Source organism: Rhamphochromis sp. 'chilingali', assembly GCF_963969265.1.
Source record: "Rhamphochromis sp. 'chilingali' genome assembly, chromosome: 7".
Lineage (NCBI taxonomy): Eukaryota > Metazoa > Chordata > Actinopteri > Cichliformes > Cichlidae > Rhamphochromis > Rhamphochromis sp. 'chilingali'.
In genome coordinates this window covers 38,625,677-38,650,650 of record NC_137934.1, presented here as the reverse complement: position 1 = coordinate 38,650,650, position 24,974 = coordinate 38,625,677, and the positions used below count along the sequence as shown (strand labels likewise).

Below are 24,974 nucleotides of genomic sequence, written 5' to 3'. Positions count from 1 at the left end.
AGAATATGCAAATTATGGAATATTACCGGCTACATTTAAACCAAATAAAGTGAAATGAAGATCTGTGCAAATATTTAAAAATAGATTTTGCATTATGCACTTGTTTAAGAGACCATAGTAGCTGGTCCAGTACACATGCTGCCCAAATGACATTTATGTTGAAGGAATGCCATTAGGATGTTATAGCATTTTAATGTGATGGCAAGGTGTTCTTTATGTTTGACCTCTGACCTACTGAGGTGATAATTTATAACCTCAACCCACATGCTCTCCCCGAGGAAATCAGGCCGGCTCTATGGCCATCATTTACATCTATTCGAATTGAAGCAGCAATGTGTAGTTAATGCCCCAGGCCTTATGAATCAAACTTTATTGACCACTTGGAGAGTAACAGACACCCTTTGAATACCAAGTGCTAGTGAAAGGCCACTGGGTGAGAGAAATGCGTACCAGCTGTGGAGCTGAAACTGGGATTACCAGCAGTACGCCAGGCTGTGATAAAACTGCAGCGGCTCCTGCTCATAAATATGGAGGTTTCACTTCCAATAGGATTCCTTACAACCGAAGGTGATTTAGCATACAATATTGTGTTTAACATAAAAATGCGCGATATCAAGTTTTTCTTTTACTTGTGATCATTTTCAAATCTCTTTTTAATTAAAAAACAAAAAACCTTCAAGTTTGTCAAGTCTGCATGTACATTATGTGATGTATCTTTTTTTTTTTTTTTTAGCTCCAGCACAGATAAGCCATGGTGTGAAACATGGTCAAGCACAATCCTGCTAGTTTCAGTTTGTTATTTACTAATACAAAAGATGCAAACATAATTCATGACATTTACTTAAAAGAGAAAAGCGTTCATCTGTAAAAACATACTGACATATGAAAAATTGATTTCACTCTTCAGGAATCAAGGTTGAACCTCTCACTATTTGCCCTTGATATTTATACAAACTATTAAAAGGTCCAGGGGAAAGGCACAAATGGTCATTTGACTGTGTAAATTTCATTGTATGGAAACCTTTATTCTCAGTTCTCTGTGTTTTATTTCAGCTATAGCCTAATAATAAAAGCACTTTTGAACAGGCCGTGTGAGATTTAACTTTAAGGTTAACGGTGTTAACTGAGAGTAGCTGTGTCACTTCCACATTTATTCGGCTGTTGCTTATTAATGCTAACAAATCCTTGCTGGCTTTACTTTGTTGCCTGAACTACTTGTATTTGCAGTATGCAGTGAGGAATAACAGAACTGTGTTTATTTTTAAATGACACTTGACAATAGGGCTGCCACGATTAGTCGACTAGTCACGATTACGTCGACTATCAAAATCGTCGACGACTAATTTAATAGTCGACGCGTCGTTTGAAGCTTTGTAAGATCACAAAAGACGCAGGAATAAGTAGTAGGATTTAAGAGTGTAATAACGGACTGAAACAGAAGATGGCAGCACTGCATGTACAAGGATGCCAGCTGCCGTTAAACTCCCGAAGAAGAAGTAGCTCTGTCCCAGAATTCATAGCACGTCCCTGCTCAGTTTCCAACAATGGCGGCAGCTAGTTAGTTTTAATATTACTCTTATTATTCTTTCTGGGTCACAAAATAAACATTTAACATATTTTCAGGCGAGAATGTAGCTGTGTAAACCTCAAATATCTGCTCAGTTTATCAGGACACCACATATTTTCAAAAGTGCTCCGACGTTTTCGGAGACGTCTGTTACCCACTAGCTCGATAGCTAGCCGGGGTTCAAGGCTCACTAGAGCCGGTGAGAACACCAGACTCCCGGCAAATCGTTTTCAAACCCACCGCCGTCTTTCACTACTCAGGTTAAACATATATAAGTCACTTAGATAAGTTATAAATTTTATTGTTAGGCTTTTTTTAGTATTTTATTTGTTCCTGAGTAAATCGGTTTGGCTGAGATTAAAGTTATAGTTTTTACACAGCTGAATAAACATCAAGCAGACAGCTGATTTTTAGAAGTGTGAGATGCTCCAGAATTTACTCCGTTGTCCTGTTATATTTTAGATAGCAAGGAGCAGACGGCTGAGTTTATTAAACTTCACCGAAACAATCTGTAAATGTCATTAAAATGTAATAAACTATCATCTTGTCTTTATTTTTAGTTAGCACAGACCTTAAACACTTACAGCTGTAAGCTAATGATAGTTATATAAGAGCAGATGCTGCTGGTGCAATAAGCTGTACGTTTTACGTTCAATGGATCTGATTAGTCGACTAATCGCAAAAATAATCGGTGACTAGTCGACTATCAAAATAATTGTTTGTGTCTTTTAGTCATTTTCTTCTAAATGACCATGAGAGCACAGAGTTTCTTTTGTTCGTTAGCAAGGTGACAGTCGAGTTATTGTTTAGATTTCAAGCAAACATAAGACAGTTTGTGAGCAAAGTTGTCTGAATTTCATTAGAAACTATGTAATAAGTATCTGGTCTGTCACTTTTATTGGGGTCCAAAGCCTTCCAGTGCTCTAAAAAGTTAACCAGTTTGCAGTTAGTAGCATTAAGCTAAGCTTGACATTATAACATTTTAAACATGAATTACCCTTATAGCATTAAATCAAACACAAGTTTAACTGTTATAATTCAATCTGGACATTGTAAAATATGATTTTGCAAAATTAAAATAATAAAATAAAACTTTGTCTTTTTCTCTATCTGACTGAGTGGGTTGTATAATGAAGCAACTTCATTTTGACGTTCTGTTCACAGAGTAACAAAACTTATAATCTGTGCTGTGTAAATATATTAAAATAATAAGCCTGAAGATTAATTTGTGGAAACTAATGCATCTTTTTTATGGCAGACATTTTAAAATGTCACCATAGGAAAAGCAAAAGTATAAGTAAATTAATGAGGATGGAATTCTGTTAGCTGCTTTGTTTTCAGGGGTCTGGCTGAATGTTATTAGGAACACTTGTGCTGTGACTACTACCACAAGTCAAAATATGTGCTGTGGAAAATGACACTTTTACTTATTTATTTATTTTTGGTAGACTAAGTAATGACCACAGTAGCTGGTTATATATAACACACTAGCATTATTCTGAGCACTGGCTACTGGTTATATCTTGCAATATATGGAGCAACATGTACAGCTTGTCAGGTAAACTATTTTTTCCTATTTAAGTCTTGCTTCCGTCTTTTGCAAAGGTGCTTTGTGCATTCTGTTGCATGTCACACAAAGCAGATGAAGAATGACCTCTGACCCCAGTGGCCTAGATACAAGGCCTTCCTGTCATTCTGATTGGTGGTACCGGCTAACCTTTTCCTTGCCGCAAAAAAAAAAGTGTGCCATGCTGTTCCCCGTGAGGTCCCATTGTTTCTTTTGTAATATTCAAGGAGAAAAATGGAGAAAAATTAGCACTCATGCAGTATGCATGACTTTAGAAAGCCTCTCATATAATTCTATTGCTGAGGGAAATGGGGAAGTCCAGAAGCAATATAGCTGTGTTTTTAGCAGGTTTAGCATTTCTAGTTTGCTGTGTGTTGGTGTAAATTTTTTTCCATAAGCTGTTGCAGCAAATATCCCCTGTGCATTGCTTATTTTTTGAGGCTATCAGATAATGTAATGTAACAAGATCCCAGTGGCACTTAAAAGAAGTGCTTTTCAGCTTTTTGCTCGCAGGTAACACTCTAGTTTCAGCTTGCTGGGTTCCAGCGCTCAAGTCATGGTGTCCCCAAGAACCAGCTCTGAGTTGGCAGCACTTGACATGATTGCCCTTAAGTAACTGACACGGTTGCGGTGTTACATTGCACTCTGCAGCTGGGTAAGTGTTTAGTGGCAAATACGAACTGTTAAGATCCTGCTGTGTTAAGAGAGGAGATGAAAGTGAACAGGAGCTATACAGGCCCCCTAACGGTCGAGCGGTGTTTGGCTGGGGAGACTGTTTTCTGTGATGTCTGTGAGCTTTCAAGACAGTGGGAAGGGCATTATAACTCATGCTCCTGTTTAAGAGTCAACATTTTCCTAGCCTATTCAAGGCTTTAGATTATGACATTGTGAAATACAATCCTACATCCATATTTATAGAATTAGTATCCTAATCTGGGGTTTCATTCATAACCGATAACAGCGATAACTGTGCAGCATAAGGCCTTGTAAATGGATGTCAGTAAACCAAGTTTTTGCACAGTAAACCAACCATGTCAGTAAACCAACTTTTGCACAGAGGCAGCCCCAGCCCTATCCATATGGACTCATTGCAGTTTACCCAATGTCAGCACGTCTTAGCTCTTTCCATGCTTCTTTTTGCTCGAAAATGGGTTTCGATACTAAGACAACAAAAACAATTGCTCAATGTAGAACAAATGGCATGAAGATTCTCCCCGCTCTCGCTCTCAGCACCATGGCAACATTCACTTTGATATGCAGAAACCCCCGCCATTTGTACAGTGCAGCACCAAGGGGAATATTGACTTTTTGGTGAGGCAGAGAGTTTTTGCATTAATTGTGTTGTTGTTTTTTTTGTTTTGTTTTGTTTTGGGTTTGTTTGTTTTTATTGGGGGGGGGGGGGGGGGGTATTTTCTCCATATAAATCATAGAATGCATTGTGTGTCTGTTTTTTCACAGATGTGGATGCGAGACATTGTGTTGTACCAGGGACTGCACTGAGGGAGAAACAAGCCTAACTGTTGTCTTCATGCAAAAGTAGACAACCTGCAGACTGGACGTCGCCATCAATCTTCACTTTGTTCCAGTTATCATAATGAGCCTCTCTTGGTAGCCTTCTGCTTGAACCTTGCTATTTTCTCAGCTAACAGAGCATTCTCATTTTACTTTGACCATACATACCAACCTCTGGGATGGATCGCCTGTGTCCGGGCGAAGGCGTTAGCCGGACACAGGCTTTTGTTGTCAAACTGTAGCCTGGATTCTGGACCAAAGTGGATTGTGTTCAACTTACTTCATGTGATTATTTTCTGGAGCTATTTATTTGGATCAGGGATGGATGTACCAGAAGCCAGCAAGCATGGCAAGAAGTCGACAAGTCAAAAGCTGGAGGACCAGAAAAAGGTAGGTGACAGGTTTCTGTCCTTTTAACTTTGCTCCTGTCTTTTCCCTAGCCTCTCTGTGCATGTGTGCACGCATGTGTGCACGCATGTGTGCACGCTGCATTTTCAAAGAAGCAGCTGTATACAAAAGTTTGTTTATCACCTGGTATCTTGTTCTCTTTACAAAAAGGAGAACATGTTGGTCCAATTGCTGCTGTTGTGTGAATTCCCGGTAGCTTTTTTGCTCCATATCTGCTAATAGCTATTTATAAAGAAGATGAGGGGAAAGGTGGAGTTTCTTCCCCCTCGGTGCTTTTACTCTTTTATCTCGGCTCATGTGGTGTCACAGTGGGCAGGGTGCATCCCAGCCTCCCTCTGAGAATACATATTTACTCTCTGTTTGAGATGCTTTTTATGTTCCCGTCTCTGGGAATGGGAAAGTGGATTCTAATTTTAACAAAAAGATAAATACGATTTCCTTTTTTGTTTTTGTTGTTTTGGTAAAGTTATATCATGTGCTACAATGGTCTCTACATAATGGTGTGATTAGAAGATGGTTTTGAGTCGCGCTCTAAATGCTGCACATTGGACCTCAGTTGGATCAGATTCATCCGTAACAGCGGTGGCTGGATCGATGGCGAGAGCCCAGGCGTCAGGCAAGTTCACACTGTCTGCAGAACGTGGATTCGAGGACAGTGGCACTGGCCTTTGCCTGTCCGATCAATTATTGTATTTATTTAGCTGTAAATGCGTCCAGTGAACATTAGATCTCATGATGTAATTCAAGTGCTGCCTTACATTTTTCTGTATAATGTGTCAATGACAAACATATACTAGATGCCATTTTGGCCATACATATAGAGGAAGAGCAAAATGTTAAAATAACGCAGCGAGGTCAACTAACCTGAGCCACAGAATTTTCAAATGTTTAATGTCACTGACACGGTGAGACTAACTGTATCTGCTCATCTTGTTAGTTTTGGGCTATATGTAGGCTTTGACATTTGCCTAAGCGCTGTGCACAGCTCATTTTGAAAAGTAACACTGCCATTACATAATCATCTAAATCATCTGGAAGCCAGTGTTGTTCTTGTTAGTAAAATTGCACGTTTTCATTGAAATAGCCTATTAAAAATAAGAATATTCATATAGAAATATGAAGGAGTGACACTGAGTTCAGTGAATCACTGGACTGATTATGGAACCTCTGTTAGTACAGACTGTAATGTGCAGTGTGAGTCTAGCTAAATGTATTTCTGCTATGGCTTTACTCGTGTTAAGTTTGTACTTGTTTAAAGATCTAGTGAGAATTTTTCTACACTTTTAGAAGAATATTATTTTATAAAATACTTTGTATTTTGTTTTCCCCCCTTTGTCTGGAGAGCTGAGTTTGTAAGTTCACTTTTATATGGACTTAAAAAGTACACGTACTAAGATGCAAACAAAGCCTGTTAGCGAGAGACTTCTCTTCCTCCCTCTTCCTCTGACCTCATTCTTCTAATGAAGTGCATTTGATAAGCATAATGAATTTCCACGTGAAGTCCAGGGAACATATGAGTTCAAGTTAGACTTTTGCAGCACTGTTAGGGTCTCAATAAAAAGGATGATTGTTCTTTAGAACCTGAGTGCTATAGTAGTTTTTTTCTCTTTAGCAGACTACAATGATGTCTTGCTGTTAGTGCTATTAGCCAATTTTTATACCCTGTTAGAGAAGACAGACAAACTACTAATAATTTATAATAATGGATCGATGTAGCTTTCCACAAGCACATTGATTTTTAAGATAAAAGTTGTGAGCAAGAACCTGTATTTGTGCACAACATGCCCATGTTGCATATGTCCTGTCATGTGACATGAATTGAAATCGGATACTGTTCTAATAATGTCGATAAAGTCGATCACTCTGTCTCCACTTGCATTAAAGGTCATGTACTGTAAACATATGTAGTGTCTTTCTATTTTCCAACCTCTGCATTGTAGGTAAAGAGATTTTAGCATCGAGCTCGGTTTGGAGCAGAGTGAATGAACAGAGTGTGACATCAAATATTCATCTATCAGGGGAATTTGACTGAAACCGTTTGGCTCTCGTTTCGGTTAGATGTGCGTCCTGCCAAAAGATAAGCTCTCCCTCTTTGTTGTGATTGTTGCCTTGAGCTAGGCAACAAATGGTTTAGAGCAAAAGAGCTTCTTATAGGTTTTAAATCTTCCTAGTATGTTTCTGTGGGGGGTTTCTGTGTGCTGTAATTGCCTGACTGGATAGGGTTAGTCTCACGTGGATGTGTCATCTGTGGTAGTTGAACGCAGCACAAAATAAATGTTGTACTTAAAGAAATGCTGTGTGAAAAGATGGAGCAAATACATTCAGTTTCCTTATCTTTTATAATGTGACCCGAGTTTTTTTCTTTCACTTTGTGTGGGGTGGAATAAGATAAACTCGTGGTGCAGAAAAATGTCAGGGACAAATGTTACATTTAATTTAAGCATTGAATTGATTTTCAGTCATTTTCTTTCTTGCTCAGCGTTAGATAAGAAAATCAGTACGACTGATCTTTGTAAAGTAAACATGCCAGCAGCTCATTAGCTTAGCTAAAGCACTACTGGCATCATGACTTTAGGAAGTTATTGCTTCCAGCCAACCAGTCTAATGCTAACATGACACTACAATTTGTCATTTTTACACTTACATATTAGACAAATAAGATATAATCTGCTATCTAATGAGCTTTAAATGTGCTGGTAGTCAGATTATGTTACCTGGAATAAAGCCAGAGCCAAGCTAGTAGTAAAATGGAACATTTTATATTGTTATCAGCTAAGGTAACTAGCTTCTGGTTCACATTTACTGTATAAGAATGCAAAGTATTATCAGTCTTCTCATTTATTTTGATGCATTCTTTTAAAGGCTCTGCCTACAGTTTTCAAGCTGTTCAAGTGGACTATTAGGATTAGATTTGTTGTCCAAACTTTAGCAGGACAAACTTTTCGCCTCACAGCCGACTGCATTGTCAGGGCTGATAACAGTTCATTTGCAAAGATGTTGAGTTCAACCTTACTTGATGAGCTTTAAATAAGTTCTGCATGCTGTATGGAGATGTGTATGGAGTTTTTATTTGTAATATACTCCTGTGAATACCCAGTGGATAAACATGTTGAGGATCTTTGTGTGAAATCTAGAAAGCTGTGTTTTGCCAGCACTTCTTATTTCATCACCCTGGGAGTGTTTGTTCCTTTCCTCCCACACTTTACACTTTTCCTCCTCCATTACTCGCTGTCTTTTTCCCAGATGGATGGTACTTCTTATTTTCACATTCATCCATCTTGAAGCAGTAATTACGACCGTAATGCTTACTAGGGAAAATAAGCTCATAGTAATTGGTTGTGAATGGTCAGGCAGGGGCGGCAGCTATGTCACTGAGGCATCTCATGGGAAAGTTGTCATCAGCCTGTGAGATTTTTCCATTCGCTGTTAGAGTCGTATCTACCGGTAGATCCTATTAAAGCTGTTTTGCATGTGCACCTTTTTTCTTGCCCTAACAATCAATGATAGTGGCAATGAGCTGTCACTGAATGAACTGGTTTGTCCTCTGTGTGACAGACTGTTCTTAAACCTGACTGAGTTTGTATATATTTAGTTTCTAATCTAATTAATGCATGCCAGTGTGCCATAAGTCTAATCTGAACATAGCATGTAATAGGAGATTGGTTATGATGGTTAAACGATTTACCGGGCATGTTCATACTGAGATGTGCTTGATACTGTGCAGAACTGTGAGTGGTTTTGTTTGCTGTGACTTTTGTTTTAGACTTTTGACTTTTGCTTGAAGAGACTGAAAATTCAACATTTTATTTTTTCAGTTTCTATCCAAATGAAATTCCTTCCTCCTACTGGCCTGAGCCATCGAGGTCTTCAGCTTCACATTGCACTGCTTGGATTTAAAATGAAACATTTTTACATTATAAAGTCAGTCAGAGCACTTGAACCACAAATTAGGTATATAAATAAGCAAGTGTTCTATTAGATTTAAGTCAGGCGAATGTGGGGAAGTCAGTGACATCAGTTCCTCCATCCTCCTGAAACTTTCAGGGACTCATGTCACATGAAGTTGGGCATTGTTGTGTAACAGGAGGAACCCTGGACCCACTGGGCCAGTGTAGGGTCTGATAGTGGAACTAGAGGGCCCACTAGAGGACATCAGGCGCTCATGCCACCCTCATGAAGTCTTTTTCTGTTTCTTTGTTTTCTGGTTATTCAGAGATATTTTCTAACTGTGGGAGTGCTCATCATGTTCCTCCTTGCACAAAGGATCAGATACCTGTCCTGTTGAGATGTTAAGGACCTTCTACAGCCCTGTCCAGCTCTCCTGGACTCACTGCCTGTCTCCCAGTCTTGAGACTGTGGTGGGGGAGACAACAAACTTTCAGGGAATGGCACAAATTGATGTTCAGTCCTGGAGGAGTTGGACTACCTGTGCAACCTCTGTAGGGTCCCAGGTATCGCCTCATGCTGCCAGCAGTGACCCTGATACTGTCCAAATGCAAAATGTATTATTGTAGGGTCTACCTTACAATATAAAGTGCCTTGAGGCGACAGATGTTGTGATTTGGCGCTGTATAAATAAAGTTGAATTGAATTGAACTGAATCAAAACTAAAGCAAAAATAATCAGAAAAGATGAGGAGGGGAAAATGTCAGTGTCCTCCACCTTTAAACCATCTGTGCTTTGGGGATTGTCTCATTGTTGACCCTCTGGTGCCCCTGTTGTTAATGTCATTAACACCAAAGAAAAAAAACCTCTGCTACTTTATGTTATTATTAACTTATATTTGTATAAGTATTTGTATATTTGACTGCTTGACTGCTGCTGCACTAGAAATAATGCAGTTCGAATTTAACATGAAAGGTGAACTGTTTCAACACCTTTTGCCACTTTTAGGCAAGAATGTTATTGTGAAATTTAGTGGATTTCTTTAATGTTCATTTCACGTTATTATATTGTATCTATTCTTGCTCAGAACAGGTAAGGACCTCATTCCTGTTACAGACAACCAAAGAATATTTTCCCTTTTAAAAATAGTGCAACAATGAAACTACTGACTAATGGCAGAGTTTCAAACTTTAAGGAGTGAAAGAATTTCTCAACAGCACATGCATGTCACAGGGTTAGGGTTAGCAATTGTTGCTAGATTGACACAACTTGATAAATTTTTTATGACTCTACTGCACTGTAATAGTGTGGTGACATCCTAAGAGAACCCACCCTAACCCTAAAATATACACAAACCCACTTTGTTGGGCATGGTATATCAGTAGTTCATTCATGAAGGATTAGTGGGTTTAGACCACTGAAAAGTTCAGAGTGAAAACATGTCAAAACAGAGCAGCCATCATAACTGTGATGTCCAGGTCAGACTGAATGATAGAGAACAATAAAGAGGGAAGGAGTTGCCAGAGAGAGTTTGAGGGAGAGGAGAACAAAATGACACCAAATGAAAGGGATGTGCAAGAGTGGAAAAACTGACTCGGGGAGGAGGATAAGGGTCTAGCCTGAGTGGGAAATGAACCCCATGACACTGCTAGGAAGCGTCATGGGGCCTTCCATCTGCACCCTGCATTGACATTTATGCAGTCTGTGCGCAGGGTGATGCTCTCGTCACACAGAAGCAAAGCTGGGCGGTAGCCGCCTGTCTTAATTTGCTCTTACAGCCAGCTGTAAAAAAGTCTGACAGAGTTGTGGAGTTTTTTTTAAGGATGTCAGTATTACAGAGTTCCTCGTATTCCTTCTACCGACAAAACATGAAAATATGGAAATAGAGTTTCAAAACATATTATCATTATTATACATATTATTCCCAAAAGGTTGATCCTGTTCATCTGGACATCTATTTTCACTGTGAGAAACGTTTTACTTCCCTGGATGATTGAGACATATATATATTATTCATAACAGAATGCATAGTTTTGGGCTCATATGGTTTTTTCTGCAGGGATTTTAGAAATTAAATAATTTCTTTAGCTTTTAGTTTGCATGGCAGCAGATCAGTTACTTTTCTGCAAATGTTAACGTGTTGTTTTTCATTATTGTTACAGCTGAAAAGAAACGAACAGTCTTTACTTTGAGTTTGCAGGGTATAGCTGTTATTCAGACATATTCTTTAATTTTACATGCATTTTAAATTACCCCCTTGCATATGTAAGATTCATTTATAAAAAATGAACAAACTGTTGTTCATTCTTAAAGAGTTCCCATCATATGGCTGGCATCGTTGGGTATAATTAAAGAGTCTGTTAGCTGCCAGACATGTAGTACAATTTTCCATCACTCCTGAGAAACTACATCCAGACTCAAATCTGAAAACTCGGGTCAATTGATTTGCCTTTTTTGTAATACACAAATTACTAATTAATAATTGAAACTGTATTACTGATACATGTTTTCTTGTGGTTTTGTGTTATTGTTGTACAGTATATTAACATACACTGGGTCTGTCCATGCTTTGACACAGCCATTTTGTCTCCACAAAGCTCTACATCTGGGACAAGTTTCTCCTCTAATGCTTTTCTTTTGGTATACAGAGCTGAGTGGCCTCAGTCTTTTCTTCTGATTGATTTGGAGCTGCAGCACTGTAGCATGAAAATACTGACCAAAACCACTTAATTGATCTCCTTTAGCTCTACTTGTTGAAAAATGTTGACCATCAAAGTGAAACGACTTCCAAACTCATAATATTGCATGGTATTATCAACCACTGAATACAGCACAAATTGGATTTAGAACTGAAATATGATTTGTTTATTTCTTTTGTGTTTAGTAATTGTCAAATGGATTGTTTTCACCAATGTGCAACATATCTACATGTGCACGTATGTAAATGATGTAAAGTCATTCAGATGCCAGCAGAAAGTTCACGTCGTCATAAAAAGCAGCAAAACCAGAAATGGGGTGCAATCCTGTTATCTCTGCATGAGCAGTAACACCCTGTGAGTAAGGGATATGCTCTATAACTGACAAAGTGAGCTACATAATAAATGTTGATTATTGTAGGCCTCTGAGTCTGTGCTGTATCTTTTACTGTGGACCAAGTTCAGGATGGTCTCTGCACAGAAAGAAGTGGAGTCATAGAGCAGTCAGGAGGTGCAAGCATTTAAAAGTTTAAATAATTTAAAAAAAATGTAACAACATGTTGTTATTTGAAACATGACTTAAAATAATCCTTGATATATTTGTATTCAGTAGTTGTGGCACTGAATCCTTAACAGTGACAGGGCTTGAACTACAGAGGGAAGCACTTGACATCACAGTGGATGTGTCTCAGCAGTTTCACAGTATTTTCTGTGGCACTGATTTTGTTCTCGCATGGGTGAATTTAACATGCGTATGTTGCTGATAGCTGTTTCATGCATTATGTATGCTCAATTCACAGTATGTTGGCATGTGATGAGGGTATCCCCTGAGTGCGGGGCCGGATCTTGTGAAGAAGCAAGCTGTCAGCATTAACAATGACTGCGTGAGTGCACCTGTATGTCATTGTGTCTGGACTGCATCCAAATGGATTTACTTAGATCTAGTTTGTAGCTGTGAGGGTTAACCTGACACTTGTTGTAGGTGAGGTGGACTGTATTATCCCAGTGCATTCAGGCTGATTGACAGATTCCTGCACATCTAACGGCAGATAACAGGATTAGCACAACAGCTGGATTCCTAAGAGGGGCCACGGTGCCGCGGGTGGGGTTTCAGATATGGGTGCTCACTCATGACTGGTGGAGGCTTGTGCTAGCACATGATGGAATATGAGCTCAGTGTTGCATTTATTCTGTCTTAGCCTTGTGTGTTAAATCGTGCAAGTTATATCCTCTGGGTGCTGCTGGTAAGTGGTAAAATTCACGAGAAGAGAAAAAAAAAACAGAGACAGAGTTATTCCCACTGTGGTCAGCTTATTTAATTTACACATGGAATGTGGAGTTGTCAAACAGATTTGTATTCTGCATCGAGCTCTCCTCTTATTAAACACCATTTGTCTGTGTGATGTGTTATTTGACGATATCCAACAATAACTTGTGAAGCGAAGTGAATTAACTGAAGCAGTAGCTTTGTCTTGTAAATGTGATCATCCTGACAGAATTCCATTAAAGTGGGAATGAGATGTGTTCATAGGGGCCGAACTGAGAGATGAGCAGTAGTACTCATGGATGATCACTGTAGTGGGAATCCCTCTGCCTTGCATTTCTTAGTCCTACTCACCAAAGCAGTAGTTTTGCTTTATTTTGTCTGGTTTGCCAAGTGTCCAGCTAAACATTTAACTCTAACATCCATGGTACATACTAATTATTAACTTGGGTTAAGCAGAAAGTGCTGATAAGTGTTTCTTTAAAATTAAATTCAATGTTTTAAATACCCAGATGCGTATTATTGTTACTGTTAGTGTGCAGAGCCACGTTGGTAATAAGGGCAGGGATAGCTCAATAAAGTGGTGGCCCCATGATCGGAAGGTCAAGGGTTCGAATCCACTGAACGGCTACTCTGAGGTACACCTGAGCAAAATACTGTCCCTACACACTGCTCCCCCGGCGCCCAGTGGTTGCCCACTGCTTCACTGAGTGAATGGGTTAAATGCAGAGAGGAATTTCCCCCTGGGGATAAAGTATACATTGTTATTATTAATAGAAGTGCTTTTTGCAGTTGCAAGTGAGATGCAACAAGAAGTGGTCTTTGCACAAACAGGTCGTTCCTGGGATGAAGGCGGGTAGTGTGACTCATAAAATCAGCCAGAATACGGTGACATCATAACTAATGAGGAATGATTTCATGTATGAGACTTCCTGAAAGTTGCTGAATCCCTACACAAAAATGTAACGTGTTAAAAATGGATGGAAACATTAAGAAATGCATCGGTTCCGTGTGGCGGGAGCTGTGTGTCAACATATCGATGGAGTATTTGTGGTATACCATTAGTATCTGCTCTATTTCAAACCTTAAATGCTTGTTTACTAGAGGGAAATAGGTTTGTCTTGATTTCATGTATAGCAGTATGTGCGAGTAAACTGTTGATAGTACAGTTTGCAGGATTTTGCAATGCTTGCATAAAAAAGCAAAGGAGAATATTGTGCTTCACCAGGATGAAGAGCTGAATTGAGATGTGCACAAAGGGATAAAAGGAAGGAGGATTAAGATGTAGCCAGAAAGACTGAGACATTGTAATGTGTCAAAATCCTGCAACAGTGGAAAAGTGTTTGTACAGGCTAGACCAAAAGATGGGAGCGAATTCTCAGTTCGACAGCTTTTGGTCACTTTTTTCTCTTCCCTAGGGCGGTTCCTGTGGTCACTCCTCTCATTTTGGAGGGCCCCATTGCGTTATTGGATGAGGCCTCAAGGTCACAACAAACAAGGCCCGCATACAACCACATAATAAGCATTTTCTCCACAACATGGCCGACTGATCACAGAGACCAGAACTTGGCCTTGGATGAAAACACCCTCTTTGGCCCTTCAGATAAACACGGTGTCTGGAAGAAAGCAATGTTTTTCATCTCTAATTCTGGCGTTATTTATGGGCGTCTTGGCTGAGGGCTAGTGTGGTTTTGTTCCATGAGTCTGTGGATTGTTTCTGCACAGGACAGCACCAAAGAGGAGAATTAAGTACTACAAAAGTGTATTAATAAATAAAAATCCAAGAAATGTCAGCTGAGAACAGTCTGAGGGATTTGCTGAATAAAGAAAGCAAATGTTTCATTTGTCTGATTCTGTTCTTATTTTTAGTTAAGGTTGAGAGATACAGACCATTATCAGGGTTTTGCCTGGCTCAGAGTGGGCATTCAGTGGGTGACTGTGCAGCCCACAGTGAGTCTGTATTGTTTGACGGAAATCTGTCCGTTTCTCTGTGGCTATAAAACACAACGAGCTGAGGTCCATCCAGATTTTAAAAGCTATCAGTGCCAGTATTACACTTGAGTTAATAATATCAAATAAAAAGATCTATTTCAAAAATGGCAAGCTTAAGAGTGAAGTGAAACATTTTGAGGTGGAGGAGATATTGAAATAAACATGTGATCACTGCGACCAAGAGTAGTTTTAACATTTGTATATTAGATTACATTTTTTAACATGTGGTTCAGGATACATTGGTAAAGGATTGCATTTGATTTATTCTATTTGACCTGTACTGAGCGTTATTCAGGCTTCCTTGGGCTCCTGTGTTTTGGGTTCAGATCATATTGGTCATCGATTGCCTATTAGCTAGCTAACGTTAACGCATTTTTTAAAATTAAAAAAAACTTGCTATGAATGTAATGAAAAACCTTTTTTACAGTTTGCAATTTTCTTTGCCAGTCTGCATTTCTATATATGTTTATCTAGGACACAATTTCAGAAAGCCTGTTTTGCGAGAAATAGGTTTGGCTCTTGCAACAGCATTGCAACATTTTGCAGCTGTGGTAACTCCAAAGTAGATTTAGCCTATATATTATGGTATGGAAAACTATTTATTGAAATATTATACAGAATAAATCTTTTTATTTAATGTGTGCAGTTGTATTAATGCTATAAATTAGGTTTTTTTAATATTTAAAACAATAGTTGCCATGTCTGATGTGATGTTAGAGATGTACCTGCACCTTTGCTTACACACTCACATGTCCTTCCTCCAAATTTTAAATCATTTAAATTGAATAGGCTTTCTTCAATGAATTGTAATTTTTAAAATAAGTGGTTATTCTTGTTTTATGTGCTTCACTTTCTGCCATGTTGAAGTTGTAAAAGGTTTTGGACTCTTTACAGTATATAAAAAAAGTCAAATAGTTTAAGTCACTTTTTCTGTCTCCTGACAGGATGGTAAACAGACTGATTCTTATATAGAGCTTTTCTACTCTCCTGGAGTTCTCAAAGGGCTCTATACAACATGCCACATTCACCAGCACTGTTTTCGATGTTTTTAATTACTATTCATACTCTGATGGATGTATCAGAGAGCAATTTGGGGTTAGTTTCTTGCTTAAGGATATTTGGTATGCCTACGGGGTGTCAGGGATTGAACCACCAACCTGCCAATCAGTAGATGACCTGCTCTACCTCCTGAGCTACACCCACCCCAGTGCACCGCTAAAGCTGACAGCTTAAACAGCAACAACAGAAGAAAGCTGCACTGACTGCCAGGCATTGCACTGGTAAAGCATAGATTAGATACTACTGTAATAAGTGAAAAAACAACACCAGGTAATAGTACAGCCGTTATGATTTCTATGTGGAAATCATTGAGAAGAATGAATGAAATGTGATCCAGTGCAAACTCCAGCAGGTAAAGTAAAAAAGACAAAGAAAGCCACAACTATGCACTGTCATTAAGAAGTATATGTAAAAATAATTTCTCTTTGAATACCCATACTAATGAGCCAAATCCTGCTTTTGGATTTCCTCTGTTATGCAAAGTGCAGATAAAGCAGTGTGTTGCAACTTCAGAAGCTGATGGCTAAACTGTTTTAAACTGACTGCAAATGAATGCAGTGTAACTTACTCAAAGGCAAGAAAAGTGCCACTTAAGATACATTTGATGAAACAAAACTGCACAAGAAAACAGCTCTCCTTTGTAGTATTTTTCAGATGGAAAAGTACACTTTTATAAAAATTCATCTAAATAAATATGAATGATGCTTTCAAGTTTCATTGTTTTTACTGAAAACAGAGCTGTTGGAATACAGATAACCTTGATTGTATAAATTTAAGGGGAAACTTTCTCTGTAATGGCAACTTGGTGATATTTTTTAATTGTAACAGATTTAAGAACTATTTAAGACAAACTTGTCAGTAGAGATTAAACAAGTGTGTGGCACCAATTTTTTTCTTTGTGTTATTCATATACAGCTGCTGTTTAGAAGCCATTATCTATTATTTTTCAGTTGGTGACTGGAGACAATTACAGAGGTTTCATAACGAGTGGATATCTAGGGCAAGACTTGCTGTTCAGTCAGGCACATTTTCAAAAACTAAAAGTTATGGTCAGTGGTTTCAACATTGCATTTCACTAATTTCTCTCTTCACGCCTGTTTACCTGTATGCTACCAAAGCCTGTTCGAAGGTGATTTATCACCAGAGAAAAAACCCAAACCCTTTGGGATGTTACAGTTTTAGAGAATTTGTTTAAAATACCTCGTTTCGCACTGCAGAGCATTTTGGTCTGATACTGGACTAAACTGAAGTTTCTTTTTTCTAGTCTCTGCTTTCCTTTTCTGATGTTATGATGACAGCCTTCTGCAGGTCATTTATAGCTGCAAATGATGAAGGGAAGATAATGTGCTACAATGGAAACGAGTAAATCCTAGATCTGTGCACTGAAGACCATAATCAAAGACTGCTGGTTCTCACTTCCACTAGTCTGACAGGTAGCCAACGGCAATAGTTTGGTGTGTGTGTGGTAATTGCTCAGTCCCAGAGATTACACGTAGTTATTCAGCCTAAGTTGAACCACTTTACTCTAACATAGCGTGCCAGTTGGCTTGATGTTGTGCCTCAATCCAGTGAGAATGGTACCTCAGACATTAGAACATCTGGCTTTATTTTAGTGCTCACGCATTTCACAAGAAGTAAGAGGGTTGAAGCTTGAAAAGAAACCGCTGCTACATAATGCTGACAGCACAGGTAGGGTGGAATTTTAAATGTCATTTCCCTGGTTTCTTGCTTATCAGACTCTTTCTTAAAGGTGGACACTTCTAGAATCAGAATCAGAATCAGAAAGGGGTTTATTGCCAAATGTTGAGCAGGTTTACAACATTAGGAAATTGCTGCGGTGCTTCAGTGCAAACATAGTGTCATAAATAGCACTTAAATAGACATGAAAAAATAAAAGTAGGGATAAGAATTAAAAGTGCTACGTAGAAAGATATGTGCATGAGCTATACATGAGATATATACATGAGAATAAGAATTAAGAGTGCTACGTAGAAAGATAGAAGTATATTTTTGAAATGAGGGAAAACTGGAAACAAATCTTTGTGATAAAGTAGGAGACAGTGGAGACGGGAAAATGTATGAAATCAGAAATGGGGAAATGGGAAGTTTGAACTCAGCTTTATCTTTATTATCAAATTGTTTCCGCAACAGATGTGCTTTGTGGCATCCAAATGATGCTGATAACAGGCAGCTGCCATATGGGAAACAGATCCTCTGTCAGTTTTCTTTGTGCTGTTCCCAGGTCAGTAACTTCTATGCAGATACCAGACCGCAGGGCTTCACAGACTATAAAACGAGAAACACAGGAGGAAGAGCATATTTTTGGAGCTTTCCAACAGTGACTTCTGAGGTCCTGTGGATCCACCCTGCTGCGAGGATCATTCTGGGAATGGTTTCAATTTTTTGAAGCCTTGTTTGATGGGATTTAATGGATTACCTTTCCTATAAAGGTGGAACACTGATTGTTAGCCACATCAGAGGGAGCACAGCGGGGAATGAGTTTAACAGAATTGAGACTGTCCTCTTTAATTTAACAGATGTACACCTTTCACGCCACTGAAAGAGGGCCAGTTCTAATGAATCAAAACGCATTAAGCCTGCACTGTGACACAACTCTTACACAATAACACTAAATATTGTCAGGCTTCTCTTGCTTCCCTTAAAGAAACAGTTAAGTTCTTCGTGACCTATTTCAACTGCTTTCTCAGCAGCCTTCGGTACACTCTGCAACATCTGAAAAACACAATGCTTGGGAGTGTTACAAACCCAACCACATGTGGTGACAATAACAAAATAATCTCTGCTCAACAACCACAGCACTGCATTATTCATCAGTTTCAGAGCTAAATGTGAGCTGAATTGTCAAATTCACCACAATCCAAACTTGACAGCCTTTCATTAAACACAACAGTTCATTTATCCAGTCTGTTTAAGAAACATACAAAGTAGTCTTTCCAGAAAAATTTGCCTTTCCAATTTCCAGTGGCAAATATCTGTTACGGTGTAGGCGCCTTTGACAGTAATGTAAAGATAATGGCTCTGAGGAAATGTAAAATCTGCCTCACAGATAACGAGGATGTGCACAAATGAGTTTAATTTGCTGTATCATTACTGCGGTGTGTTGTTGGGTTATATTAGATATCTAAAGAGTACGTGTTCCTGTTTGCCAGAAGAAACAAAAGTGAGCCAATAGGCCGTGAAATGACCACCGTTAGAGGCAGAGCTCGTACTTCTACAATGAGATAGACTCCAGGGTGTCCTTATGCTTACATAGAGCTGATGTTCACTGAAAGAACACACGTTACGTCTTCACAAAAGGGTGTGTAGCCTATAGCAGGATATTGAACCCCTTGTTGGTTTGTGAAAGTGTTAGCCAGGTGCCCAGGAGGTACATGTTATTACCCGAAGGAACGAGGTCAAAAACCAGCAGCATCTTGCACACAAGTTCTCAGAAATGTTACCAGGTTGCTGATTATCATTGATTTACTGACCCTTTGCTCAAATCTAACAGTCGGGCTCAAGAGAGACCGCACTGTCACTTTTAATCTGGCACTTTTACTCTGCAGCACTGAAGGTAAATCAGTCCTCCTAGCAGAGAGCACACAGGGTTTTGTTTCCCCTCCACGAACCATCGTGTGGCTTCACTCACCAGCTTCTGCATCGTTGAAAATTGTTTTCGGTCGATAGTAGAAAAGTGACTGCGGTGATTTTTATTTATTAAATTTTTGAGGTAAGGTTACACACTTGACACTGTCTCTTTAGTTCTTTGTCATGCATATCCTGAGGTTAGCTGAGGTGCTGGTGAAGCATATGGGTGGGAGACAGACGGTGTTGACAGTGACCCACTTTCCAGCATGCTCTCCTGTTGTCAGTAACAGACCTGCAGTCAGTTGGAAGAGTGAATAAAGCTTACCTGTTGCCAGAGAGACTGGTGACTGACACATGCCAGGCTAGTACAGATGGTTTTGGTGCATTTTAGAGAAACGTTTGTGTAACTTTTTCTGTACAAATGTATTTTTTCTCAGTTATCAGCACCTATTGGGTCAGGGCTAGCTCAGTAGGTAGAGTTGTTGCCCTGTGATTGGAAGGTCGGGGGTTTGAATCCATAGAACGGCTACCCTGAGGTACCCCTGATCAAGCTACCATCCCTACACACTGCTCCCCGGACGCTGCATTGGTGGCTGCCCGCTGCTTCACTGGGTGAATGGGTTAAATGCAGAGGGCTAATCTCCCTATGGGGACATGCACATTACATTATTCAGTGATCTGGAGGTAAAAACAAACACCTACAGTTTGTGCCAAAGCCTGGTTTAAATCTGATATGACTTTTTTTCTTAGACCTTGTACAATATAAAAGACAGAGCATGAGGTTAATTTTCCCATCATCTCATGATACAGTAGGGCACAGTCATGTACAATTTATAGAAGTCAAGGAGAACCAAGAGCTCCTTTTCCACTACCTTTTAGAGGAACAACATCAGCAAGGTAAATCTGTAAAATGCTGCACAGAGCACCCTTTTTCTTGAAGGTGGTTCTTTGGGTTAGGAAAGGCAGAACTGCTGTTTAACATCACGCAACAATTGCGTTTCACTGTATTCATTTAGAGCATGTTTGGTAACTGCTGGAGATACAATGCTTACTTATAATACAGACAACCTTTTCTTTTTCAAATCGCTTTAACTTGGAGTCTGGTTATCCTTTGATCTGCAAAGGTATATTTGACTTCTTTCTTTGATCACGACTTGGTTTATAACGCATGCTTTTTGACTTTTTCGGTAGTTTATTTTTTCACTTCAGCTAAACAGACACTGATGTATTGATGCAGACAACATATCATAACACTATCACGAGTTAGAGTTCAACTGTAATGATTTCCTGAAGAGCTTCCACACACTGATGCGTGCTTAGATGTCAGTAGTTGGTCACAGCTGCAGTGATCGTTTTTCCCCTCTGCAGTCCCCTGCTAAAAGTCCAGATGAGAAGCCAAGATTTGGAGTGGCAGGGCACCTCATTAGCCTTCTCCTCCAGGTGTCCGGCGTGTCACCTGTGCTTTGGCAGAGAGACACAGAGAGCCACTTGACTTCTCTGCAAGGACAAACACAAAGAGAAAAAGAGAAAAGAAAGGGAAGTGAAGGAAAAAACAAAAGAAAAAATACAAAAAATACACACTAGATAAGTAAACAAACCTTGAAAAGCAGCAGCTGTACTTCCCGCTGAGTTGCAAAATTCGATCTGATTTGCTCAGTTTTTAATTTTTCAAGTTTAGTAAATACATGTCGAGGATGAAAATAGTTATTTGCCTGAGAAAAGAGAACAGAAAAGCTGATTGTGTAACCTTTTCCTTCTAAGTCTGTCGAATTAGAATTAAACCACCTTCTCTAAACAAAAACTGTCATCTGAGAACTAAAGAATGTGTGTCCATGCGATGGACACACAGACCTGCCTTGTTCTTTTGCCAAAACCTATTGTGATTTTCTGGTGTTCATACTGTAGCCGTTAGGAACAAACAATTTCTGAATCCAGACACATTGTTTGCTTTTGTTGATCATGAGTAGCAGCTGCTATTCCAACATCTGTCTCTACACGAATCGTGTTTATGGGGATAATTTCCTGTCTTTGTTTTGGGTACATTTCTCGCTGGTAACACTTTACTCTAGAGTTCAGTGAAGGAGCACAGCAGTTGATCAGGAGTATAGAATATTTCCACATCCAATCTTGAGCTTTCAAGGGGCCTAGGACATTTTCAAAATGTTTGATGTGATTTGAATGAATAAACAATAAGAAACACACAAAGAGGATTTACAGACATTGTGACAACAACTAGATGGAAAGAAAGATGGTTTAAAAACTCCCACATGAAATCCTCATGAAAGTTGACAGATAAGGCTGGCAAGACACAGCTGAAAAGAATCACAACAATAAGGCAAGAAAGTAAAAGTAAATAAAAAGCACATGAGAAAATAAAAATAAAACAGGAAACCACATCAAACCCAGCAACAGGGACTAGACAACAAGGAAACACTAAGTAGACTAGACCAGATCACGAGTGAACTAGAAGCAGAACAACAATACTAACAGAACCCAGACTGCAAGAAATCATAGAAGTGCTTTGATTTAAAGTGGTTCTAAAATTAAAAAGAAGAGGAATCCTGGTCTTGCATTTTTAATTCTCTGTCAGTTCTTAACTGCATCTTTATACATGTAGACTTTTTTTTTTCACTTTCTTTCTTGTCTCCTCATAATCCTTGGACAGTTTCATTCAGCCTCTGATTAATTTAATTGATTTGAGGCTTTTGCATCCTTCCTTAATCATGAAACCTTAATCAGAACTAAGATCTAAATGTAAGGTTAGTGTCCCATATAGACCAGAAGGTTCCAGAAAGCCAAGTAGACAAACTGGCCAACCACAGCAGAAATCTTTGTCTTGTATCTGGTGAAAATTTCACACCCTAGAGGAGGCAGCCTGACAGCAGTGAAAATTGCAGTGGCACACCTTTGCAATTTCACACAGATCCCTCGACTGTAGAGATGTTAATCCTCTCTCTGTGTAATCCAAGGCTGTACTCCTCACTCTTCTAGTGGAGAGACACACTCACACCCAAACACACACACGTACCAATGTCTCTGTTTCAGCTCGTTCGGTCACTCTCATAACCTGTTGAAAATTACTGACTGTCTCCTCTGTGCTTGTTCTTACTTTACACATTCAACCTTCCATGTCCTTTGCATTTCTCCATACTTAAACTCGGTGATGAGATTTGGAGCTTAATTACATTTAAAAAGGCCACCAAGGTGCACAGGGACTGTGTGTTCAGACTATTAATACAAGTCGGTCATGCTCAAGTTCATTGAATGTTCCACCTGACTTTCATGTCAGTAATGTGAGTGCGTAGACTTTCATAGTGACCACTTAATATATTCCAGGTTATAAGCTCTCGTCTGTGTTCATAAATTAAGTCCTGGGGTTGTCTGTCCCATGCACCAGATACATTTCCAGGCAGCCCGTCTATCCTAATGTTTGCACATGGCATTTGTGTACAGGCGGGCTTGTTGAAACAAACAATTGCATTACAGAAACTCTTGGCAAGTATTTTTAACATTTTTTATTTCATGGACCCTGACCCCATCCAGCTACTCACACTGCGCCAGCTGATGAATTTTTTAGAAAATATGAATTGGAAAAAAACTTGTCCTTAAAGCTTGTCAGAGGGGAAACTTTGATTTTGGGGGGTGTACTAAACCTAAACCTAAGTGGTGGGAAGTAAAACTTTATTATCACTCATTTATGGTTTTATCTCAAACTTTTCTGAGGCTTTGTCAGAACAAATGCTTCACCAAGAATTACCATCGATCTTTCTCTGCAGGTTTGTTCTGCTGTAATAACTGGGGATGTAGTCTTTTCCCTTTTCCCTTGCTTTTTCTTTGCACTATATGAATTCTTTATCATCGTAGAAGAAAAATACTGAAAATTTCAGTTGTTTCAAGGAGTTAGGAAATTTCAGACACCCATAGATTACCAACCCTGTGATTCATCGTTAACTGTATCCCATCCTAAAGGTACGTTTTTATTGCATTAGGCAAGTATGACAAGTGTTGATTTGGATTTGATTCTCTTTGCAAGAATAAATTGCAGCCCTATACATGTAAAGCAGCCGTTGTTTGCTTTTGGGATTGGTTGGTAAGAAAAATGATGACAAGTGCTGGCATTAAACCGTTCTGTCAGCCTCTGCCTCTCTGACTGTTAGGGCAAGGAAATAACAGATCAAAAAATGGGGGATTTGATGTGCTGTGCTTGTCTTGAACATCCATCAGTGTGAAGAGTGAGCTCAACTATGCGATGTGGCATCCTGTCAACAGGTTAGAGTCTGCAGACAAAGAGCTGGTGAGAGATGCAGTGTCACCTTGGCAGCAGAGCACAGTATTATTTGTGCAGCAGCCTCAGCAAGCTGCATCCTCTTCTTTGTACGCAGTTCAACACCATACTTTTCATAGCTACCAGCTTTACTTTAACTCATATAAAGTTCTCCTCAGTTTGCAGTACAAGCTACCACGTATGTAAAGCCACAAGAAGAACTGCAACTGACATTCATGTAAAAAATGAAGTAGACATTGTAAATTGTTTGGTATTTACTGAAGCAAATGTTTGCCCTAATTTGGTGATGTTCTCAAATCAGAATTAGGGTGACTGATTAGATGCCCTTGACTAGAACATCCCCAGGGAGCAACAGGTGAAATAAGACTTATTTAAACAAAAACAAATAGTGGAGGGTTATGTGTATGTTGAGTTTCAGTTTATCACTTTCTGGAGTTACCATCTGTCAAAGAAACCAACACTTTCTGTCGTTCTTATTTTTTTAATCAATGTAGTTGGTTTGTATTTTATCACCAATGAAATTGTGGAGACTGAAAAAGTTGGCGTTCACTGTTCCTGTGTTTAATCTTTAACTTTAACTTTTCACCATCTAAAAAGTCATTCTTGATCCCTTTTCTGTAATCTTGCAGTTTTATTTTTTATTATTTTCTCATATATTCAGCAAAAAACACCTCCCCCACCCTTGTTTCCTGCTGTTTATTGGATGACTGGAAGGCTTCAGTGAAGCAGCTTCTGTCCACAAAAATGTCTCTAAAATGCTGCCTTGTATTATCAGAGATGTATGCTGAGACAGAAAGTCAATAAACTGCTACAGTAAAGCTTAAAGGTCACAGAAAGTAGTTTTCATGCTGGGATAAGTAACGTGGTGTGTCCCAGCAGTACTGGCCTTCTGCTTTTGGTTTGATTGACGTGTAATATGTACAGGAGTATTTCTTGGATACCTAGGATATAATTTCAGTGTGCTCTATATAAAACAAAGAGCTTTTGAATGATTACTATAAGTCACCTAACTGATTTGGTGGACTGACATTTCAAGACCCCAAAGGAAAAAAAGGTACATAAACATAAAAAATTACACCTTTAGCCTTTTTGAGATACTGCGACTGAGTGGATACACATTATTTTCATTCATTCATGTATTCTATAATTGT

General features: G+C 39.1%; 1 protein-coding gene across 2 annotated transcripts in view; it reads left to right on the top strand.

Annotated features, from left to right (window-relative positions):
- Positions 1–24,974, top strand: part of nav3 (neuron navigator 3) — a 403,657-nt gene that overhangs the window by 110,530 nt on the left and 268,153 nt on the right. For both annotated transcript variants that reach the window (XM_080886470.1, XM_080886471.1), the window contains exon 2: positions 4,593–5,036. In XM_080886470.1, the coding sequence (XP_080742596.1) occupies positions 4,968–5,036 (69 nt within the window). In that variant the 5' untranslated portion in view covers positions 4,593–4,967. The remainder of the gene's footprint in view (positions 1–4,592; positions 5,037–24,974) is intronic.